Genomic DNA, 25,557 nt, shown 5'->3' on the forward strand with positions numbered 1-25,557 from the left:
ATCTCTCACTATAAATCAAAAGCTAGAAATGATTAAGCTTAGTGAGGAAGGCATGTCGAAAGCTGAGATAGGCCAAAAGTTAGTCCTCTTGCTCCAAACCATTAGCCAAGTTGTGAATGCAAGGGAAAAGTTTTTGAAGGAAAGTAAAAGCACTACTCCAGTGAACACCCAAATGATAAGAAAGCAAAACAGCCTTATTGCTGATATGGAGAAAGTTTTAGTGGTCTGGATAGAAGATCAAATCAGCCACAACATCCTCTTAAGCCAAAGCCTAATCCAGAGCAAGGCCCTAACTCTCTTCAATTCTATGAATGCTGAGAAAGGCGAAGAAGCTGCAGAAGAAAAGTTTGAAGCTAGCAGAGGTTGGTTCATGAGGTTTAAGAAAAGAAGCCATATACATAACATAAAAGTGCAAGGTGAACTCTTATTCAACATTGTGCTGGAGGTCCTAGCCAGAGCAATTAGGATAGATAAAGAAATAAAGGGCGTCCAGATTGGTAAGGAAGAAGTAAAAGTATCTCTATTTGCAGATGACATGATCTTATACACAGAAAACCCTAAAGAATCCTCAAGAAAATTACTGAAACTAATAGAAGAGTTCAGCAGAGTAACAGAATACAAGATAATCATACAAAAATTAGTTGGATGCCTCTACACCAACAAAAAAAAACATCAAAAAGGAAATCACCAAATCAATACTGTTTACAGTAGCCTCCAAGAAGATAAAATACTTAGGAATAAATCATACCAGAGATGCAAAAGACCTATACAAAGAAAACCACAAGACACTACTGCAAGAAACCAAGAGAGACCTGCGTAAGTGGGAAAACATACCTTGCTCATGGATAGGAAGACTTAACATTGTAAAAATGTCTGTTCTACCAAACGCGATCTATAGATACAATGCAATTTCAATCCAAATTCCAATGACATTTTTTAATGAGAGGAGAAACAAATCACCAACTTCATATGGAAGGGAAAGAGGCCCCTGATAAGTAAAGCATTACTGAAAAACAAGAACAAAGTGGGAGACCTCACTCTACCTGATTTTAGAATCTATTATACTGCCACAGTAGTCAAAACAGCCTGGTACTCATACAACAATAGATACATAGACCAATAGAACAGAATTGAGAATCCAGACATAAATCCATCCACATATGAGCAGTTGATTTTTGACAAAGGCCCAAAGTCAGTTAAATGGGGAAAAGACCGTCTCTTTAACAAATGGTGCTGGCATAAGTGGATATCTATCTGCAAAAAAATGAACAAGACCCATACCTCATACCATGCACAAAAACTAACTCCAAATGGATTAAAGACCTAAATATAAAATCTAAAATGATAAAGACATGGAAGAAAAAATAGGGACAATGCTAGGAGCCCTAATACAGGGCATAAACAGTATACAAAACATTCCTAACAATGCAGAAGAGAAACTAGATAACTTGGAGCTCCTAAAAATCAAACACCTATGCTCATTGAAAGACTTCACCAAAAGAGTAAAAAGATTACCCTGCAGACTGGGAAAAAGTTTTTAGCTATGACATTTCTGATCAGCATCTGATCTCTAAAATCTACATGATACTGCAAAAACTCAACTACAAAAAGACAACCCAATTAAAAAATGGGTAAAGGATATGAACAGGCACTTCACCAAAGAAGACATTCAGACAGCTAACAGATACATGAGGAAATGCTCATGATCATTAGCCATTGGAGAAATGCAATTCAAAACTAAAATGAAATTCTATCTCACTCCAACAAGGCTGGCATGAATCCAAAAAACAGAAAATAATAAATGTTGGAGAGGCTGTGGAGAGACTGGAACACTTATACACTGCTGGTGGGAATGTAAAATGGTACAACCACTTAGAAAAATGATTTGGCACTTCCTTGAAAAGCTAGAAATATCACTTGAAGCTCAATAAAAATTAATAAAAAAAAAGAAAAAAAAAGCTAGAAATAGAACTACCATATGATCCAGCAATCCCACTCCTTGGAATATATCCTGGAGGAATAAGAGCCTTTACAAGAACAGATATATGCACATCCATGTTCATTGCAGCACTGTTTACAACAGCAAAAAGATGGAAGCAACCAAGGTGCCCATCAACGGATGAATGGATAAATAAATTATGGTATATTCTTATAATGGAATACTATGTAATGATTAAGAACAACAATGAATCTATGAAACATTTCATAACATGGAGGAACCTGGAAGGCATTATGCTGGTGAAATTAGTTGCAAAAGGACAAATATTGTTTGAGACCACTATTATAGGAACTCGAGAAATAGTTTAAACAGAGAAGAAAATATTCATTGATGGTTATGAGAGTGGGGAGGGAGGGAGGGAGGAAGAGGGATTGTCACTAGTTCGATAGTAGATAAGAACTATTTTAGGTGAAGGGAAAGCCAACACACAATACAGGAGAGGTCGGCACAACCGGATTAAACCAAAACCAAAGCAGTTTCCTGAATAAACTGAATGCTTTGAAGGTCAATGTAGCAGGGTTGGGGATTTGGGGACCATGGTTTCAGGGGGCATCTAGGTCAATTGGCATAATAAAATCTATGAAGAAAACATTCTACATCCCACTTTGGAGAGTGGCTTCTCGGGTCTTAAATGCTAGCAAGCAGCCATCTAAGATGCATCAATTGATCTCAACCCATGTGGAGCAAAGAAGAATGAAGAACACCAAAGACACAAGGTAATTATGAGCCCGAGAGAGAGAGGGCCACATAAACCAGAGACTTCATCAGCCTGAGACCAGAAGAACTAGATGGTGCCCGGCTACAGCCGATGACTGCCCTGACAGGGAACACAACAGAGAGCCCCTGAGGGTGCAGGAGAGCAGTGGGATGCAGACCCCAAATTCTTGTAAAAAGACCAGACTTAATGGTCTGACTGATACTAGAAGGACCCTGGAGATCATGGTCCCCAGACCTTCTGTGAGCCCAAGACAGGAACCACTCCCAAAGCCAACTCTTCAGTCAGGGATTGGACTGGACTATGAGATAGAAAATGATACTGGTGAAGAGTGAGCTTCTTGCATCAAGTAGACACATGTGACTTTACGGTTATCTCCTTTCTGGAGGGGAGATGAGAGGGCAGAGGGGGCCAGAAGCTGGCCGAATGGACACGAAAAGAGTGGAGGGAAGGAGTGTGCTGTCTCATTAGGGGGAGAGCATCTAGGAGTATATAGCAAGGTGTATATAAATTTTTTTATATCAAAATTTGTAAACTTTTGCTTAAAGCACAATAAAAATTTGTAAACTTTCGCTTAAAGCACAATAAAAATTTGTAAACTTTCACTTACTTAACGCACAGTAAAAATATTTTTTTAAAAAGTGCAAGGTGAAATAGCAAGTTCTGAAGTAGAAGCTGCAGCAAGTTGTCCAGAAGATCTAGCTAAGATAATTGATGAAGGTGGCTACACTAAACAACAGATTTGCAATGTAGACAAAACAGCTTTATATTGGAAGAAAATGCCATCTAGGACGTTCCTAACTAGAGAGGAGAAGTCAATGTCTGGCTTCAAAGCTTCAAAGGGCAGGCTGATTCTCTCATTAGGGACTAATGTAACTGGTGACTTTAAGTTGAAACCAATATTTGCCATTCTGAAGATTCTAGACCCCTTAAGAATTATGCAAAATCTACTCTGCTGTGCTCTATAAATGGAACAACAAAGCCTGGATGATGGCATATCTGTTTATGGCATGGTTTATTGAATATTTTAAGCCCACTCTTGAGAACCTACTCCTCAGAAATAAAGATTCCTTTGAAAATATTACTGCTCATTGACAATGCACCTGGTCACCCAAGAGCTCTGATGGAGATGTAAAAGGAAATTAACATTGTTTTCATGATTGCTAACATAAGATCCATTGTGCAGCGCATGGATCTTGGAGTAATTTTGATTTTCAAGTCTTATTATTTAAGAAATACATCTCACTAGGCTATAGCTACCATAGGTAGTGATTCTTCTGATGGATCTGGGCAAAGTAAATTTAAAACCTGGAAAAAATTCACCATACTAGATCCCATTGACAACGTTCAGGATTCATGGGAAGAGGTCAAAATATCAACATTAACAGGAGTTTGGAAGAAGTTGATTCCAGCTCTCATGGATGACTTTGAAGGGTTCGAGACTGCAGTGAAGGAAGTAACTGCAGATGTGGTAGAAATAGCAAGAGAACTAGCATTAGAAGTGGAACCTGAAGATGGGACTGAATTGCTGCAATCTCATGATAAAACGGTAGTGGATGAGGAGTTGTTTCTTATGGATGAGCAAAGAAAGTGGTTTCTTGAGATGGAATCTACTCCTGGTGAAGATGCTGTGAACATTGTTGAAATGACAACAGAAGATTTAGAATATTACATAAACTTAGTTGATAAAGCAGTGGCAGGGCTTCAGAAGACTGCAATTTTGAAAGAAGTTCTATTGTGGGTAAAATGCTCTCAAACAGCATCGCATGCTACAAAGAAATTTTTCATGAAAGGAAGAGTCAATCGGGGCAAACCTCATTATTGTATTATTTTAAGAAATTGTCACAGCCACCCTAACCTTCAGCAGCCACCAACCCGATCAGTCAGCAGCCATTGACATCGAGGCAAGACCCTCCATCAGCAAAAAGATTACGACTAGCTGAAGGCTCACATGATGGTTAGCACTTTTTAAGCAATAAAGTAATTTTTAATTAAGGTTTGTACATTGTTTTTTTAGACATAATGCTATTGCACACTTAATAGACTACAGTATAGTGTAAACATAACTTTTATATATGCACTGGGAAACCAAAAAAATTCACGTGACTTGCTTTATTGCAATATTTGCTTTACTGCGGTGGCCTGAAACTGAACGCACAGCATATCTGAGGCATGCCTGTATATGATTTGCAAATATTTTATCCTGGCGTATGGCTTGTTTTTCTTTTCATTCTCTTAATAGTGTCTTTTAGAAGTGCACAAGTATTTAAATTCGATGAAGTCCAGTTTATTGATCTTTTGTTTTTCTCTTATGAGTCATGCTTTTGGTATCATATCTAAGAAATCTTTGCCTATCCCATTGTCACAAAGATATTCTCCTAGTTTTTATAGCTTAACTTTTACATTTAGGTATGTGATCCATTTTGAGATAATTCTTGTATATGGTAAAAGATATAGATTGAAGTTCATTTTTGCATATGAATGCCCCATTGTTTCAGCACCTTTTGCTGTCAAGACAGACTATCCTTTCCTCACTGAATTATCTTTATGCCTGTGAAAAAATCGGTTGTCTATATGTTTCTTTATACATATCTATCTAGAACTTTCTATTCTATTCCATTGATATGTTTATCTATCTTGAAGCTAATACCACACTGTCTTGATTATTGTAGCTTTATAATAAGTCTTGAAATCTGGTAGTGTTAGCCTCCCAAATTTGTTCTTTTTCAAGATTGTTGTCTTAGGCTGGGTTCTCTAGAGAAGCAAAACCAGTAAAGCACATATATATAAAAAGAAGGATTTGAATCAAGAAAATGGCTCATATGATTTTTAAAGGCTGTAAGTCCCAAGTCCATGAAGCAGGAAAGAGAATTCTCCTGATTCACGTAGCTGCAGGGGCTGGCAAACCCAAGAACAGCAGGCCGGAGAGCAGCGCTGCCATAGGCTGTGAAGATCGATGATCGGCAGGCAAAACCACTGGCAAGCTGCTAGCCCAAGTCCCAAGAACCATAGGTCAGATGAACAGGAGCCAGCTGCAGGATCTAGAACAAGCAAAAGCCCTGGTAAGGCGAGCAGAAAGTGAGTAGGTGAAGGAGGGCAGGGAGATGAAGGCTGAGGGGGGTGATGAGCTGCCACGGGCCCCACCCCTTCTGGTACCACTCAGTGGATTTCATCATGGGGATGATAACGCATCAAATTTCAACAGGGAAGTGATCACATTATACAGCTGCCAAAATACTGAGAATCATGGCCTGGCCAAATTCACAAAAAATCTTAACCATCACAGTTGTTTTTGGCTATTCCAGGTCCCTTGTGTTTCCCTACTGATTTTAGAATCAGCTTGTCAATTTCTACATAAAAGCTTGCTGGTGTCAGGATTGTGTTCAATCTGCGTGTCGATTTGGGAAAATTTACATCTTAACAATATTGAGCCTTTCTATCAGTGAACAAAATATGTCTTTCTGTTTATCTAGGTTTTCTTAATTTCTCTCAGCAGTATTTTAAACTTTTTTAATGTACACGTTTGCGTGCCTTTTGTCTGATTTATTTCCTAAGTATTTCATATTTCTGTGCTATTTTAAATGGTTTTATATTTTTATTTTAATTTCCAATGTTTTTTTAATTGTGTATGGAAATAGAACTAATTTTTATATATTGATTTTATAGTCTATAACCTTGCTAAACTCACTAATTTCAGTAGTTGTTTTGTAGATTTCATCAGATTTTCTACATAGATGATTGTGTTGCCTATGAATAAAGACACTTTTACTTCTTCCTTTTCCAATCTGGATGCCTTCTATTTCTCTTGTTCTCCACATTGGATTGACTAGAACTTCCATTACAAGTTGAATAGAAGTAGTGAACAGAAATCCTTGTTTTGTTCCTGATCTTAAGGAGAACCATTAAATCTTTCACCATCAAAGTATCAAGCAGCATATTTCATAGGTGCTTTTTATCAGGTATGGAAGTTTCATTCATTCCTAGTTTGCTTGGAGTTTTTATGAGGAATGGATGTTGGATTTTGTCAAATATTTTTTTTTGTTTGTTTATTGAGGTGAAAATATCGTTTTCTGTTTATGCTGTTAATATGATAAATTACATTGATTCATTTTCAAATGTTGAAGCAATCTTGTATTCCTGGAATAAGCTTCACTTGGCCTTTATGTATTACTCTTTTTTATATATTGTTTGATTTGCTTTACTAATATTTAATTTAGAATTTTTGAGTTGATGTTTGTGAGGGATATTGATCTATAGTTTTCATGTAATATCTTTGTCTGGTCTTAGTATCAAGTAATCAAGTAGTGTTCTGAAGTGACCTCCTCTTCTCTATTTCCTGGAGGCGTCTGTAAAGGATTGGTGTTAATGCTTCCCTAAATATTTGGTATAATTCACTGGTGAAGCCATTTGGGCCTGGAACTTTCTTGCTGGAAAATTTCCACCTACAATTTCAATTTCCTTAATAGATATAGGGGTATTCAGGTGATATGTTTTTAGTTTTGAGTGAGCTTTGCTAGTTTGTGTCTTTTAAGGAATTTGTCCATTTCACATAAGTTGTCAAATAATTCGGCATAAAGTTGTTCATAGTATTCCCTTTTTATCCTCTTAATATCTGTAGAATCTGTAGTGATGTTACCTCTCATTTCTGGTATTGGTAATTAGCGTCTTCCGTCTGACTTTCAGAAATGCTAGTGGTGTTAAACGCTATGGCTGCTAACCAAGAGGTTGGCAGTTCAAATCCACCAGGCACTCCTCGGAAACTATGGGGCAGTTCTGCTCTGTCCTATAGGGACACCATGAGTCGGAATCGACTCGATGGCAATGCGTTTGTTTTTTCTTTATCTCACTTTCTGATAAGTTTGCCTAGACGTTTGGCAATTTTTTTATATTTTATCAAAAATCTGGTTTTTGTTTCATTGATTTTCTTTATTGTGCTTCTGTTTCAGTTTTATTGATTTCCACTCTAATTTTTATTATTTCATTTCTTCTTCTTACTTTGGGTTTAATTTGCTCTTCTTTTATTTTCTCAATGTGGAAGTCAGAGGTGATTTCCATGAGGTGAGGCCTTCCGGGTTATTGTATCTAAAATTTGACACTCTTCTGTCTATCCGACGCTTTTCTCATGGGAGACCTTGCTTCTTTTCTAAGTTAGGTGTTAGTGCTGTACATTTCTCCCTATATACTGCTTTAGAGGCACCCCACAAATTCTAAGAGGTAGTGTTTTCATGCTCATTTAGCTTAAAATACATTTTGATTTCCCTTTTTGTTTTCTTCTTTGACCCATGGGCTATTTAAAAAGTTATTTATGGTAATTTTTGATTGGGTGCAAGACATTGTGAATTTTACCTTCTTGAGTGTTGGCGATTTTTATACTTCTATAAATAATATCCTTGAGCTTTCTTCTGGATGCAGTTAAGTTGCTGAAAACCAGCTTGATGCTTTAAAGTCTTTCTTTTAAATTTTGTTAAGGCAGAAAACAAGCAGTGTTTAGTCTATGGTTAGTTTTTCTTCGTTGTGGAGGCAAAGCCCATCTGTGTGCTCCACCCAATGCCCTGTGAATTATTTGATTTTCCATTTTGGTGGATGAGAACAAGAGCTATTCCTGCCCCCCTGTCATATTAGGTAATTGTTCCCTTTTTTCCTATCATGTGGTTTTTTTCCACACACATACATGCTGATAAGTACTCCACTAAAGCGTAAACAGAGACCCCTGCAGGTCACCTGTGCTGTCTCCCTATGTGTGCAGCTATCTCCTCCCCAGTACTTTGCCCTGCAAACTCTAGCTTCCTTGGCTTCCCCATACTCCCAACTCCATCTCCTCAAATTAGGGAGACTTCTGGGCTTCATCTGGGTTCCTCCTCCCTCCACTAAGGCCTGCAAATTCTCTCCAGGTAGTAAGCTGGGACAGTCATCAGACTCACCTCATTTGTTTTCCCTATCACTCTGATTGTTGTCCTTTATTGCCTGATTTTCAGTTCCTTTAAAATCATTGTCACATATATTTACTCCAGTTTTTTTAGTTGCTTTAGGCAGAGGGTATAAAACTAATCCCTGTTGCCCTATCTTGACCGGAAGGAGAAGTAGCTATTGTGTGTTTTCAGTGGAAAATTTGGCCTTCTAGAATCAGAATTTTGATCGTGTTTATCTTTTGACCCAGAAATTCCAGGCACTCTTATAGGTGCTGGAGATATAGCAGAAAAGAAGGCAGATATGTCTTCACGTAGCTTACACTCTATTGTGTAAGACAGACAACAAACAAAATAAATACGTAAAATATATGCTATTTTCAAAAGCAATAAATGCCAAGGAGAAAAAACATCAAACAGGGAGGGGCCTAGGAAGCATTGGATAGACAGAAGAGTGTCAAATTTTAGATACAATAACCTGGAAGGCCTTAATGAAAAGGGCATATTCAAGCTGAATCCTGAAGGAATCAAGAGAGCAAGCTATATGGGTATTTGGAGAGGGCACTCCAGGTAGAATAAACAGCCAATGCAGAGGCACTGATGTGTTTGAAGAATAGCAAAGAATATTTGTAACTACCATAGTGACTGAAAAGATGCTCAAGGGTATTTTGTATATGACTACTAATGGTGGTGGAACCAGGAATCTGACCTAGAACTGTACCACCTCAAAGTTCATCTGCTTGTTGCTATGTCATAGTCTCTCTTCTGTGTGTCATGAAACATGTGCTGCCTTGTGATTGTTTTTGTGTTGTTCTTATCATTGACCAGCCTTTATACAGGCTTGCATTTTGTTCCAAGTTATATAAATTCCAAGATTATCCAGCCTATGTTGACTCATTACTGATAAAATTGAGGTTGATTTAGTTATTCCCACTGGCTAAGCAGTAGTCCTCTTCTTCCCTCGCCAGGTATGTGTATCTTCCCAAAGTGTGTGTAGTCTGGCTAAAAGGTCGGTCTCCAGATAGAGGAAACTCCTCAAGTACAGATAAAGTACTATATAAAATTTTTAACCACAGCTGCTCCCTCCCTCCTCCAGCACTCTTTATAGCTTCCAAGACACTTTGATTTTGCCTATTTTATTTTAATTTAGTTTTGAATAGGTAATGCACACAGAGTATGAAATTTAACAAGAGCAACAAGATAAGTTTGCCTCCCCCCTTTCCCCAGCCACCCATTACTCCTGCCTTGAGGCAAACAGTCTAACCAGTTTCTTTGGTATCCTTTCAAATATATTGAATGCATGTGTGTATGTGTGCATGTGGGTGTTTTTAGCCTCCTTCCACACCACCACCCTCCACCCATACAAAGCACCTTGACAACCCTTGTCACTTGATTCTCGCTACACACTGTGAGGTAGATGGTAATATCCCCATGTTACAGATGAGAAAGCTGAGGCTCGGAGAAGGGCGATAACTTGCCTAAGGTCCCCCAGACTTAAGTGAAAATCCAGGACTGATGTTGCAGTCTTTTGTCTACATTTTTAACTCCATGCCAGGAAGTGCTAGGCCCTGTGCCTTGAGAATGGTAGGAGATCTCTAAACTTGCTGGTAGCTGGAGTGACTAAGAAAGCCTTCCAATTCCTTTAGTCATATTAGTATTAGTATGGCCAACTCTAGATGTAATCCTGGCAGGCATCACCTGGTAGGTATCATTAAGGAAGTAAAAACTTAATCTTTCTAATTGTTTGCTGCATATCTTCCCCCTCCACAGATCTATTCAGGTCCACCTGAGGAAAGCACTGCACCCCCAGTGCCTCCGCCTCGAGTGACGGCAAGAAGACACAAACCAATCACAATTTCAAAGCGCTTGCTGCGGGAAAGGACAGTTTTCTATACTTCTTCCCTGCATGAAAGTAAAGGTCAGTACTGAGATTACCCTTAGCTTCTGAATGGTAATTAGACACAAGGAAGATCTTGAAGGGCTGAAGTGGGGGAGTAGCCATTTTTCTCCACACAAAAGATCTTTCCTGGCTCTTGGGTTTAAAAGCAGCCAGGGGAAGCAAAATTTGGACCGTCTGTACCCAGGAGGTAATTTGTTCCCAGTCCCTTGGAAGTAGATAGGACAGGAATGAGCTTGGAAAGGAAGCTACCATGATGTCTTAGGAGGCCAGTGGAGGATCCAAGATGTTCTTAGATCTGTGCCCCAATAAATTGAAATGGGTGAGCAAGTTGCTTTCTTAATATTTTACATTCAAATTTGACTAACATAGGTTGAATACCTACTATGTGCCAGGTACTGTACTAGGTGCTAGGTAGAATTAAGTCACAGTCCCTGGCCTCAAAAAGTTTACAAGCTAAAGGGAGAGAGAGATAGGCCAACAAAGAAATGCCATTCAATGGAATAATTTCTAGTATGGAGACTCCATCCATTCTACATGGGCTTCTGCCCCCACTGCTGCATTAGGACTACTCTTGTCAAGGTTACCAGTACTCCCCATATGGCCAAATCAAATGGCCACTCCAGTGTCTTCACTATACTCAGTTTAGCAGCATTTGACACAATTGGCTGACTCCTCCTTCTGGAAACACTTTATTCACTTGGCTTTCAGGAGACCAAATTCTCCTTCGACCTCATTAAACATTCCTGGTCAGTCTCCTTTGCTAGTGTTCCTTCTCTTCCCAACTGCTAAATATTGGATGGTCCCAGAGCTTTTTTCTCCACCCTCTTCTCTGTCTGTGCCTTTTCCTGTGTGATCTCATTCGATATCATGTTTTTAAATATCATTTAAATGTTGAGGATGATTCCCAAATTTATATCGTTAAGACTGATATCACCCTTCTACTCCCAACTCAAATTCCCTGCCCAACAGCACTCCTTGGATTACTTACAGGTATCTCAAATTGACAAAACACAACTCTTGATTCCCTACTCTTTCTCAGTCTGCTCCTCTTCTGGTCTCCCCCATCTAAGTAATTGACAGTACAGGTTACCCAATTGCTAAGGTAAAAAACTTTGGAATCATCCTTGATTCCCCTTTCACCTCACACCTAATCCATCAACAATTCCCATTGCCTCTACATGCAAATTATATGCTATATCCTGCTACTTTCCACTGTTACCTAGATGACTGTACCCCTTGCCATCGAGTCGATTCCAACTTATAGAGACCTTATAGGACAGAGTAGAACTGCGCCATAGAGTTTCCAAGGCTGTAATCTATGGAAGCAGCCCCATCTTTCTCCCACAGAGTGGCTGATGGGTTCGAAACCACAGACCTTTTAGTTAGCAGCCAAGTGCTTAACCACTGCACCACCAGAGCACCCTAGATGACTGTAGTAGCCTCTTAATTGGTATTCTTGCTTTCTTTTTTGCCTATAATCCATTCTCCTCAGCACTCATTAAAATGTGTATCATTTTTAAAATGTAAGTCAGATCATGGCATTTCCCCTGCTCCAAACTTTCAGTGGCTTCTCTTCATATTTGGAATAAAATTGATGTTTTATTCTGCATGATGTGGTCCCAGCTCACCTCTCTGACCTTTATTTTTCATCTTCACTATCTCACTGTCCCTTTTTTCTCTCTGTTCTAACTTCATTGATCTTGCTGTGCCAAACCTACTTAAGGGCCTTTGCATTTGCTATTCTCTTGGCCCTAAACATTCTTCCTCCAGATGTTCAGAAGGCCCACTCCTTCACTCAGGTCATTGCTAAATATTACCTCCTCATGGAGACCCCTGAGTACTCTAGTTAAATAGTTCTTTCTCCTTTCCCAATCACTCCCTATCACTTTAGACTGCTTTATTTCATTCATATCACCTTCCGTGATTTGTTCACATGTTTAGTATCTGTTTTTCCCATTAGAGTGTAAGATCCATTCCTTTTACATATTGTATATGTTAAGTAAATATTTGTTGAATGAGTGTATAAAGAATAATGAAGAGAAAGGCATCACCCAGCCTTCATTGAGAGGAGGTGAACTGATATCCGGGGAAGGTGGAACGGAACATGAAATGCCTACTCTGTTGTCCCATAATCTCATATTTTCTGGAATAAATTTGTTAAATTTTCCATTCATAATCTCTCCAAATACACATCAGAGAATATAACCTCTAAGCCAGCAGGAACTTTGGTTTAGTTTAGTTTTGTTTTCTTTATACTATATCCCTAGCAGCTAACACAACACCTGTGCAATAAATGAATGAACTAGGTTTTAGGAGACCTGGAGTCTGATTTCAGCTCAGCCACCAGCTTACTAAGTGACTTGGGCCACTCACTTCCTCTCTGTGGGTCTTAGTTTTCCACACTGTGTGATGAGGGCTTTGTGCCAGAACTCCAATGGGGCTACCCAATCTAGATGTCTCTTTTGCTTTTCAATTTTTAATTTTTCAATTTTTTGTTGCAATATAATTCATATAGCCTAAAATTCACCCTTTTAAAATGTATGAGTCAATTGTTTTAGTATATTCTCAGAGTTGTGCAACTATCGCCACTATCTAAGTTTAGAGCATTTTTGTCACCTGAAAAATAAACCCTATACCAATTAGCAGTCACCCCTAATTACTCCCTCTCCTCAACCCCTGGAAATCACTATTCTGCTTTCTGTCTCTATGGATTTGGCTATTATGGACCTTTCATATAAACGAGTCATACAATATGTGGTCTTTTGTGGCTAGCTTCTTTGACTTAGCATAATGTTTTCAAGGTTTATCCATGTAATAGCATGTGTCAGTACTTCATGTCTTGTTATTACCAGATAACACTTCATTGTATGTATGCACCACATTTTTTATTCTTTCATCTGTGGATGGACATTTGGGTTCTTTCCGCTTGTTGGCAATTATGAATAATACTGCTATGAACACTCATGTACAAGTTTTTGTATGGACATATGTTTTCAATTATCTTGAGTCTCTACCTAAAAGTGGAATTGCTGGGTCATATGGTAACCTATGTTTAAACTTTTGAAGCATGGCCAGGCTGTTTTTCAAAGCTGCTGTACCATTTTACTTTCTTTACAGTAATGTATGAGGGTTCCAATTTTTCCACATCCTTACTAATACTTGTTATTGTCCATCTTTTTTATAATTACCATCCTAATGGGTGTGAATTCCTAATCTCATTTAACCTTCATCCTTTTCCCATGTGAGATAGGTATGATGATCCCTGTTTTATAGTCAAGTCATTGGAGTCACAGAGACAGTGAGTAGTTTGCCCAATTCACACAGCAACTAAATAATAGAACAGCAATTTGCACCCATACCTATCTACTTTATTACAAAGCTGATTTGTCTACTATAATATTGTACTTCTCATAACCTGTCTGAACACTGTTCTGAGGGATCAACCAATCCTACTCACCACTGTTCTTCCCCAGTAGTATCTCATTCTATTACCCTCAAACTTGTTACTCCTCTTCTATACAGTATCTCAGTGAGTCCTACCAACATTATCATGGACTCCTTCACACCCTTATACCCAAGCCCTATCCATTCCACCTCCTTAACATCTCTTGAATCTGTCTTCTCTTCACAGTTTCTGCTCTAGTTTAGATACTTTTCATTAGCAGTCCCATATCTTATCTTCCTACCTCGTCTTTCTTGTCCAATCAACTTTTCATAATGAATCCAAAGGGATATTTTATAAACACACATTTGATAATGCCACTTCCCTGATGAGAGAGAGAATGAGAATGAATCACGGTCCTCTGTGGTCCAAGGATGAAGTTCATACTCTTGAGTGTGGCATTTATGGCTTTCATGATATATAGCCCCAACCCTATTTATCAAGCTCATCTCCAACTTCCCACCCTTTTCATCTCAAATTGGTTCTTATGCTCAGGCCACACTAAATTATTATTAGTATCTACCTCTTCCTTCTTGGAGCCCTGGTGGCATAGTGGTTAGACAAACCATGATCTTTCACTCCTCCAAGTTGTTCTTTGTCTGAAATGCCCTCTTGCCTTTTCCACACCTATTGCAATCATTCAAGGCCCAGTTAAAATGTTATCTTTTTTATATAACCTTCTTCAGTCCCTCCGGACAGAATAGTGCTGTTCTCCTCAAAGCACTTATATACATAGTTCTACTTGTATTATAATAATTGATCTATCTTTCCTGTGGGACCAGCATGCAACCTCTCAGAGCTCTTTCCTACCACTTACCCACCCATAGAAGAGAAGCCTCCAGGTTAAGGGTTGGCCACTTGCCTATTTGTGAGGCCTCCCTTCCTGATCCTGATTCACTCCCAGTTCCGCAGTTTCTGAAGCTGGTCTGGAAAAAGATTACTGGTTAGAGAAAGAGGATGACACTGAAGTCTTAGTACCTGACGGGAGCAATGAATAGTCTCTAGAAAAAATTTACATAAATATGTATAAAATTTTGCATAAAATTTTAAGAGGTTCATGGACTCCCTGGAACTTTCCTAGTTTGAGAATTCTACTATAATGAATCCATCATCTTTCTTAATAGAAGAAAACATGTTATAGTGTAGTTTAAGAGTATGGACTCAGAGAACAGACTTCAAGATTTGAAACCTGGCTTTGCCACTTGTTAGCTTTGTAACATTGAGCTTCTCTGTGCCTTAGATTCCTTTTCTGTAAAACGGGCTAATAAAAGCTTCCTAGTTTTTTTTTTTTTTTAGTTTATAGAGTTGTTTTGATGATTACATGAGACCTTTGAAAAACACTTAGAGCAGGGCCTGGAATCTGGTATTGTTATTACTATCACTATCATCATCACTGTCATTTTTACCATTATTGTTATTCGGCATACCCCAGAACCTGGAAAATGGTTTCCCTGGTAGAAGGGCCTAGTCCGAGTCACCGTTGCGCTTCTCATTCCATCCCTTGTTTTTTGGAGCCAGGAGAAGGTCCTTTCGAATGTGGAAGTTAGTGGTCTCTCTGAGACTAGATCTTTGGATCATTTTTATATAAGGTTGGGCCTTATACTGTATTGAGATGGTGATGATAAACTGTTGAGGCCCATAGGGAAAAGCCAATCTCTGCCATCCTAAAGGAGAGCAGGGACAGAAGTTACTAGGGTCTCTCCACTGAAGAAAGGAAGCGTTCAGAGAGGAATCTGTAATCGAGAAATTTGTCCTAAAGCAGGTGGGAAAATTCACGCCACTGTATCCTTTGTTGTTTTAAGAAGGCGGATATGCTTGAGGTTTAACTCCTGGGTGCTGGAGGTTTAACGATGACCCCTACCATCAGGCATGTCCTGGGGGCCAAGTGGTCTAGTTCCGTGGCACTCTTGCGCTTACGTCCCTGCCATTATTTGTGAGCCTTTGGTAATTCTTTGTTTGACTGCTCCAGCCTTATCAGAATTGTACTAGGGTTAATAAAAGAAGGGCCATGTATCTACTCTGGGATCATTGCTACCAGGGAACTCCCCTTGTCTCCAGCTCCTATGGTGGCAGCAGCAGTGTTAGTGAGAAATTCCCAAGTAGAAGAAAACTTTCTGGGGGAAAAAGTCTTTGTAGCAAGACTTAGCCCTTCTTCCACACATGGAAACTTTTGCCTCACTGCTCACTTGGAGGATAATAATATAAATAATAACTACCAATCATTAAGTGTTTATTATGTACCAGGCACAGAAATAAGTATATCATCTCATGAAATCGTCATTGGTATTCTGACTATTCATATTTTTCTGAAGAGGAAATCGAGGCACATAGAGCTTAGGGAACTGGCCCAAGTTCTCACAGCTGGAAAGAAGCAGAACTGGGATTCAGTCGTGGCCACCTGGCTCCATCACCCAGCTTCAACATTTACCAACACATGCCAATCTTGTTTTATCTGTACCCTTACCCCAGCCCCAACCATCTTGTCATTTCATGCATAAATGCTTTAGTATGCATCTATGTGGCAAGGATCAGCATGAATTCCATCCATAGAACATGAAAATTGACCCAGTCCTCACATTCCCACTTCTCCATCCTCATTGCCAGCCACCCCCCACCCCATGGCACTCTTTCTCTCTCTCTGACCCTTACCCCCTGGAGCAAGGCCAGACTTCACAAGTTAAAAGGATGCTGCCTTTCAGACTGCCAAATACGTAGACATCAGCTGCAAGTTTGGGGAGTCCACACAACACCCCAGACTTCTGATGTGCTGGCCACCAATTCGGGGGTGTCTTCCTACTACCCTATAAGGATGCCAGCTGCAAGCTCAGGAGTCCACACAAAACCCTTATTTTCTGACCTTCTGGCCATCAGTTTGCAACTGATTTCCCATTTACCCCTTCAGGATACCAGCCACAAGCTTGGGAGTCCACATGGTACCCTTATTTTCTGATCTGCTGGCTCCCACAGCCCCTTTGGATTTGATAATTCACTGGAATGTCTCACAGAATTCATGGAGAATATACTATACTTACGCCTCAGATTTATTGTACCCTAAAAGAATACAAATAAAGAGACACATAGGGCAAGGTCTGGGTGGGTTCCCAACATGAAGCTGCCATATCCCAGTGGACGCACCAGCCTCCTGAGAGCAGGTGTTCTCATCAAACAGGAAGCTCTCTCAGCCTCCCTGTTCAGAGCTTTTATCAGCCACTTATGCATGGTAAGCTAAATCATGACTCCTGGGGCTAGTTGATATTGGCCTCCAGTGTGAATCTTTTCTGGTCTGACCGGCCCCCACTCACCAGCACACACCCTCAACTGTGACCTGGAAGTCCCAGACCAAGGCACCCCAATAGCTCTAAGAGTTATTTCTCCAGAGCCAAGGACAAAAGCCACCTTACTTGGGGTATAAGTAGGTCCTTTGCCCACAGTATCTCCAAAAGATAAGGTCTCTTTCTTAGCCAAAACCATAATACCGCCATCACTCCTAAAAAAAACAAAACAGGAGATGGGGCCAAGATAGCGGAGTGATCAGACGCTTCCTGTGATCCCTCTTACAACAAAGACCCAAAAAAACAAGTGAATTGATTATATATGACAATCTAGGAGCCCTGAACATCAAAGGCAAAGTTGAGGAATTCGACTGAGTGGCAGGGGGAGGGAGAGACGGTTCAGAAGCAGAGAGGAGTTTCCAGACCTGAGCTGGTAGGAACCAGCACCCTACAAGCCAGATCAGCTGGCATGTGGAGTGAGGTAAGCAGTGGCGATTGGGATGCGTTTTCCACATCGGAAGAGACCAAGCAGCGGAGAGTCTACTCAAGCCTCCAGAACCAATGAAAAGCAGCGGTCAATTGGCAAAAGATAAGTACATGCATCTAACCTGCCACACAGATCAAAAGACACCCTGTTTGGGAAAAACCTCTCTCCAATTTACCTGCCTCCTTCCTGCTCTGCACCAGGTCCCAGGCTGGCTTCAGTGATTGCCGCATCCCCTGGGCCAGAAGTAGGACCCATCACACACCCTAAGCCATTCTCCAGGCCTTGGAGAGGGAACAATTAAACAAACAAGGAAAAAAATAATCTGCCAGCTCCCCTAAGCCAGGAACTCAGGGCAGGCACAGCTCATTTGCCTAGGCACAGGCATAAGAGGTTCACAGACTCTGAATGCCTTTCGCCCCTGCATAGACCTGCATGGGACCATTTCAACAACGTAGGCCCTCATTAGTATAGTACCTGAAGCCTAACTTCATCTGTATCAGCTATATAGTGGAGTGGCAGGTTCGTGACATTTGACACCACTCTGCCAGTTAAGCAGGGTCCTCACCTATCCACATCAGGGGCCTGAGGACTGGTGACTCCACCTAGCCACCTGTGACAGGGGTACAAAAATAAGTGGTGCCTCCCAGTCATTACAGCCTTTGGGTGCCCATAGTCCGCCTGCAAAACCAACTCATCTACACACTCTAAGGAACAGGGACTCACTTTCCTCCCAGACACACAGGGGCAGGGGTCAGCCACCGGCCTTGATCAGTGCATGACCCTCTACTGCAGCCAGGTACCTGTGACTACTCCAATCACCCATGCCCTTATAGGACTCTAGGTGAGAGCCTACACCACATACTTGGTGACCGACTACCTGGCCACCTGAGCTGAATCCATACAAGAAAAGTAAATGGACTCCTAGGCTCACATACATAGTAACAGATCTAACCACCTGGTGACAGGACACTAGAGCTTCAAAGGTACCAATAATCAAACTAGCTCACACAAGCAGCATATTTGGGCATATCAAAACAAAACAAGAAGCTAGGACACAATAAGTAAACATAAAATAAATAAACATAATAACTTATTGATGGCTCAGAGACAACAGTCAATATCAGATCACAAAAAGAGGGAGACCATGATGGCTTCAGCAAAAGTGACCAAAACAAAGAATCAAGAAATCTTCTGGAGGAAGAAAATTTCTTGGAATCACTGGAGGTAGAATACAAAAGATTAACATACTGAACTTTTCAAGAAATCAGGAAGGCAATCAGGCAAAATGCAGAACAAGCTAAGGAACACATAGATAAAGCAATAGAGGAACTTAAGAAGACTATAGAAGAGCATAATGACAAATTTAACAGGCTGCAAGAATCCATAGAGAGACAGCAAACAGAAATCCAGAAGATTAATAAGAAATTTCAGAATTAGACAATTCAATAGAAAGTCATAGGAGCAGAATTGAAGCAATGGAAGTCAGAATTAGTGAGATTGAAGACAAAGCACTTGACAGCAACTTATTTGAGGAAAAATAAGATAAAAGAATTTTAAAAAATGAAGAAACCCTAAGAATTATGTGAGACTCTATCAAGAGGAATAACCTATGAGTGATTGGAATACCAGAAAGGGAGGGCAGAAAACTTCCCAGATATTGTGAAAGATGACAAGATAACTATCCAAGATGCTCATGGAATCCCACACAAGGTAGATCCCCAAAGAAAGTCACCAAGATATATTATAATCAAATTTGACAAAACCAAGCATAAAGAGAGAATTTTAAGAGCACCTAGGAATAAACGAAAAGCCATCTATAAAGAAGAGCCAATAAGACTAAACTCGGACTACTCAGCAGAGATCATGCAGGCAAGAAGGCAATGGGCTGACATATATAAAGCCTTGAAGGAAAAAAATCACCAATCAAGAATTATATATTCAGCAAAACTGTCTCTTAAATATGATAGTGAAATTAGGACATTTCCAGATGAACAGAAGTTTAGGGAATTTGCAAAATCCAAACCAAAATTACAGGAAATACTAAAGGGAGTCCTCCAGTTAGAAAGTCAATAATACCAGAAAACAACCCAAGACTAGAACACAGGACAGAGCAGCCAGATACAAACCCAGATAGGAAAGTCACAAAAATAAAACAAAGCAGAAACACTAAAAATAGGGAAACAGAGACATCAATATGTGAAAGATGAAAACATTAAAACAAAAAAGAGGGACTAAAAAGTGTGGTCATAGATCTTTCATACGGAGAGGAAGTCAGGGCAATATAAAGAAAAGATTGGTTTAAACTGAGAAAAGTAGGGGTAAATATTGAGGTAACCACAAAGGAAACTGACAACGCTACACATCAAACTAAAAAAACAAGAAAAATATAAAAACTCAGCAAATGCAAAATCAACAACAGTGGAAAAGATGAAAAATAAAGACAAACTACACAGCACAGAAAATTAAGTGGAACAAAGAAACTGTCAACAACACACAAAAAAGACATCAAAATGACAGCACTAAACTCATTAAAAAAATTTTTTTTTTAACTCATACCTATCAATAATTACACTGAATGTATATGAACTAAATGCACCAATAAAGAAACAAAGAGCGGCAGAATGGATAAGAAAACAGAATCCGTGTATACACTGCCTGCAGGAGACACATCCTAGACATAAAGACACGAACAAACTAAACCTCAAGGAATGGAAAAAATATATATCAAGCAAACAACAAGCCAAAAAGAGCAGGAGTGGCAATATTAATTTCTGACAAAATAGACTTTAAAGTTAAATCCACTACAAAGGATAAGGGAGGACACTGTATAATGATTGAAGGGTCAATACACCAGGAGGTATTCATAATAAATATTTATGTGCCCCAAAACAGCACTTCAAAATACATAAAACAAACTGTAACAGCACTGAAAAGAGAGACAGCTCCACAATAACAGTAGTAGACTTCAACACACCACTTTTGGTGAAGGACAGGACATCCAGAAAGAAGCTCAATAAAGACACAGAAGATCTAAATGCCACAATTAACCAACTTGACCTCATAGATATATACAGAACACTCCACCCAACTGCAGCCAAGAATAGTTTCTTTTCCAATGCACATGGAACAGTTTCCAGAATAAACCACATATTAGGCCATAAAGTAAGCCTTAACAGAATCCAAAGCATCAAAATATTACAAAGCATCTTTTCTAACCATAAAGCAATAAAATTAGAAATTAATAACAGAAAAAGCAAAGAATAAAAATCAAACACATGGAAACTGGACACCTTGCTCAAAAATTACTGGGTTATAGAAGAAATTAAGGATGGAATAAAGAAATTTGCAGAACCACATGAGAATGAAACACATCCTACCAGAACCTTTGGGACACAGCAAAAGCAGCGCTCAGAGGTCAATTTACAGCAACAAATGCACACATCCAAAAAGAAGAAAGGGCCAAAATGGAAACATTAACCCTACAACTTGAACAGATAGTAAAAGAGCAGCAAAAGAAGCCCTCAGGCACCAGAAGAAAGCAAATAATAAAAATTAGAACAGAATTAAATGAAATACAAAACACAAAGAACAACTGAAAGAGTTAACAAGACCAAAAGCTGGTTCTTTGAAAAGATCAACAAAATCGATAAACCATTGGCCAAACTGACAAAAGAAAAACAGGAGAGGAAGCAAATAACCCAACTAAGAAATGAGATGGGTGATGTCACAACAGACCCAACTGAAAGTAATAGAATCATAACAGAATACTATGAAAAACTGTGACAAATTTGAAAACCTACAGGAAATGGACAAATTTCCAGAAACACACTACCTACCTAAACTAACACAAACAGACGTAGAACAACTAAATAAACCTATAACAAAAGAAGAGATTGCAAAGGTAATAAAAAAACTCCCAACAAAAAAAACCCTGGCCTGATGGTTTCACTGGAAACCAAAGTTTCCGAGAACATTTAACACCACTACTACTAAAGGTATTTCAGAGACTAGAAAAGGATGGAATACTCCCAAACTCAATCTTTGAAGCTAGCTTAACCCTGATACCAAAACCAGGTAAAGACACCACAAAAGAAGAAAATTATAGACCAATATCACTCATGAGCATAGATGCAAAAATCCTCAACAAAATTCTAGCCAATAGAATTCAACAACATATCAAAAAAATAATTCACCATGACCAAGTGGGCTTCATACCAGGTATGCAGGGATGGTTCAGCACTAGAAAAACAATCAATGTGATCCATCACATAAATAAAACAAAAGACAAGGACCACATGGTCTTATCAATTGATGCAGAAAAGGCATTTGACAAAAGTCCAACACCCATCATGATAAAACTTTCAGCAAAACGGGAATAGAAGGGAAATTCCTAAATATAATAAAGTGCATTTATACAAAGTGAACAGCCAACATCATCCTAAATATAGTCTGAAATCATTCCCCTTGAGAATGGGAACCAGACAAGGATGCCCTTTATCATCACTCTTATTCAACACTGTGCTGGAGGTCCTAGCCAGAGCAATTAGGCTAGAAAAAGAAATAAAGGGCAACCAAATTGGTAAGGAAGAAGTAAAAGTATATTTGCAGATGATATAATCTTGTACACAGAAAACCCCAAAGAAGCTACAAGAAAACTACTGGAACTAATAGAAGAGTTCAGCAGAGTATCAGGATACAAGATAAACATACCAAAATCAGTTGGATTCCTCTACACCAATAAAGTGAACTTGGAAGAAGAAATCACCAAACCAATACCATTTACAGTAGCCCCCAAGAAGATAAAATACTTAGGAATAAATCTAACCAGAGACATAAAAGACCTATAAAAGAAAACTACAAGACACTGCTGCATGAAATCAAAAGAGTCCTACATAAGTAGGAAAAAAATACCTTGCTCATGGAGAGGAAGAGTCAACATTGTGAAAATGCCTATTCTACCCAAAGCGATCTAAAGATACAATGCAATCCTGATCCAAATTCTAATGTAATTTTTTAATGAAATAGAGAAACAAATCATCAACTTCATATGGAAAGGGAAGAGGCCCCGGAAAAGTAAAGTGTTACTGAAAAAAGAACAAAGTGGGAGGCCTCACACTACCTGATTTTAGAACCTATTACACCACCACGGTAGTCAAAACAGCCTGGTACTGGTTACAACAACAGATGCATAGACCAATGGAACAGAATTGAGAATTTGATGTAAATTCACCTACTTATGAGCAGCTGATATTTCACAAAGGCCCAAAGTCTGTTAGTTGGGGAAAAGACAGTCTCTTTAACAAATGGTGCTGGCATAACTGGATATCCGTCTGCAAAAAAATTAAAGAAGACCCCATACCTCACACCATGCACAAAAACTAACACAAAATGGATCAAAGACCTAAATATAAAATCTAAAACGATAAAGATCATGGAAGAAAAAACAGGGACAACGCTAGGAGCCCAAATACATGGCATAAACAGAATACAAAACATTACTAACAATGCACAAACACCAGAAGAGAAACTAGATAACTGGGAGCTCCTAAAATCAAAACTTACGCTCATCCGAAGACTTCACCAAAAGAGTAAAAAGACAACCTGCAGATTGGGAAAAAGCTTTTGGCTACGACAAATCCGATCAGCCTGTAACCTCTAAAATCTACAAGATGCTGCAAAACCTCAACAAACAAAAAGACAAATAACCCAATTAAAAAATGGGCAAAGGATATGAGCAGGCACTTACCAAAGAAGATACTCAGGTGGATAGCAGATACATGAGGAAATGCTCATCATCATTAGCCATTAGAGAAACAGAAATCAAATCTACAGTGCAACACCATCTCACCCCAACAAGGCTGGCATTAATCGTAAAAACACAAAATAATAAATGCTGGAGAGGCTGGTAAGACTGGAACACTTACACACTGCAGGTGGGAATATAAAATGGTACAACCACTTTGGAAATTGATTTGGTGCTTCCTTAAAAACTAGAAATAGAACTGCCATAGGATCCAGCAATCCCACTCCTTGAACTATATCCTAGAGAAAAAAAGAGTCATCACAGGAATAGATATATGCAAACCCATGTTCATTGCAGCACTGTTCACAATAGATGGAAACAACCTAGGTGCCCATCAGCAGACGAATGGATAAACAAATTTTGGTATATTCACACAATAGAATACTACGCAATTATAAAGAACAACGATGAATCCGCGAAACATCTCATAACATGGGTGAATCTGGAAGGTATTATTCTGAGTAAAATTAGTCGCAAAAGGACAAATATTGTATGAGACCACTATTTCGAGAACTCATAAAAAGTTTGAACACAGAAGAAAACATTCTTTGATGGTTACGAGAGTGGGGCGGGAGGGAGAGGGGTATTCAGTAATTAGATGGTAGATAAGAATTATCTGATGTGAAGGGAAGGACAACACAATACAGGGGAAGTCAGCATAACTGGACTAAACCAAAAGCTGAGAAGTTTCCTGAATACAGCCAAACACTTCAAGGGACAGAGTATCAGGGGCAGGGGCCTGGGGACCATGGTTTCAGGGGACATCTTGGTCAACTGATGTAACAAAGTTTATTAAGAAAATGTTCTGCATCCCCTTTTTGTGAGTGGCGTCTGGGGTCTTAAAACCTAGCGAGCGACCATCTAAGATGTGTCAATTGGTCCCAACCCACCTGGAACAAAGGATAATGAAGAACACGAAAGACACAGGAAAATATTAGCCCAAGAGACAGAAAGGGCCACATAACCCAGAGACTCCATCAGCCTGAGACCAGAAGAACTAGATGGTGCCCGGCTACCACCAATAACTGCCCTGACAGGGAACACAACAGAGAGTCCCTGATGCAGCTGGAGAAAAATGGGGTGCAGAACTCAAATTCTAGTAAAAAGACCAGACTTAATGGTCTGACTGAGACCGGAGGAACCTTGGAAGACATGGTCCCTGGACTCTCTGTTAGCCCAGAACTGAAACCATTCCCAAAGCCAACTGTTCAGGCAAAGAGTAGACTGGTCCATAAGACATACAATGATACTCGTGAAGAGAGTGCTTCTTAGCTCAAGTAGATACATGAGACTAAATGGGCAGCTCCTGTCCGGAGGCGAGATGTGAAGGCAAAAAGGGACACAGGAAATCTGGAGTAGAAGGGAGGAGTGTGCTGTCACATTATAGGGAGAGCAGCAACTAGGGTCATGTAACAATGTGTGTATAAATTTTTGTGTGAGAAACTAACTTGAAGTGTAAGCTTTCACTTAAAGCACAATTAAAAATAATAATAATTCCTTAAGATCATTAACTAGTGTCCAGTTTCTTCTGTGGTCTCATATTTCCTTTTTTTTTAAAATCAGGATCCAAATAAGATCCATGTATTGCAATTTGTTGTTATATCTCTCAGGTTTCAGTTCGTAGATTATAACCTCTGTCCTTAACCACTGCACTCTGATCTAAGTGCTCTAATACTAAGGAAGATGACAATTTCTTTACAGCAAGTGTTCTCAATATGGGGTCGTTGACAGTTTCATGGGGTTCCATGAATCTCTTAAAATAAGTTTGCAAAATTGTGGATGGATTTGTATATGTTAATAATATTAAATATCTCACTCCCTTTCCTAGGCAGAGGGCCTCAGAAGCTTGATGTAGATTCAGAACCTCTGAAAAGCATGTACTATGGTCAGAGGAAATTGTAGACCGCAAAGGTCAAGGGAAGAACATAAAGTGGCTAGTAGGAAGTTTCTTTATGGGGCTGGAGGAAGAAGTTAAATTCAGTTAAGTTTATTGAGTTGGAATTTGAGCGACCTTAGCGGTTTACTTTTGAGTG

The 25,557-nt window shown here is 39.4% G+C and overlaps 1 protein-coding gene across 1 annotated transcript in view; it reads left to right on the top strand.

Annotated features, from left to right (window-relative positions):
• The window catches only part of OPHN1 (oligophrenin 1), a 562,106-nt gene that overhangs the window by 504,014 nt on the left and 32,535 nt on the right, over positions 1-25,557 (top strand). Inside the window, exon 20 of the mRNA XM_049872355.1 lies at positions 10,391-10,538. Within this exon, the coding sequence (XP_049728312.1) occupies positions 10,391-10,538 (148 nt within the window). The remainder of the gene's footprint in view (positions 1-10,390; positions 10,539-25,557) is intronic.

This window comes from Elephas maximus, chromosome X (genome assembly GCF_024166365.1).
Source record: "Elephas maximus indicus isolate mEleMax1 chromosome X, mEleMax1 primary haplotype, whole genome shotgun sequence".
Lineage (NCBI taxonomy): Eukaryota > Metazoa > Chordata > Mammalia > Proboscidea > Elephantidae > Elephas > Elephas maximus.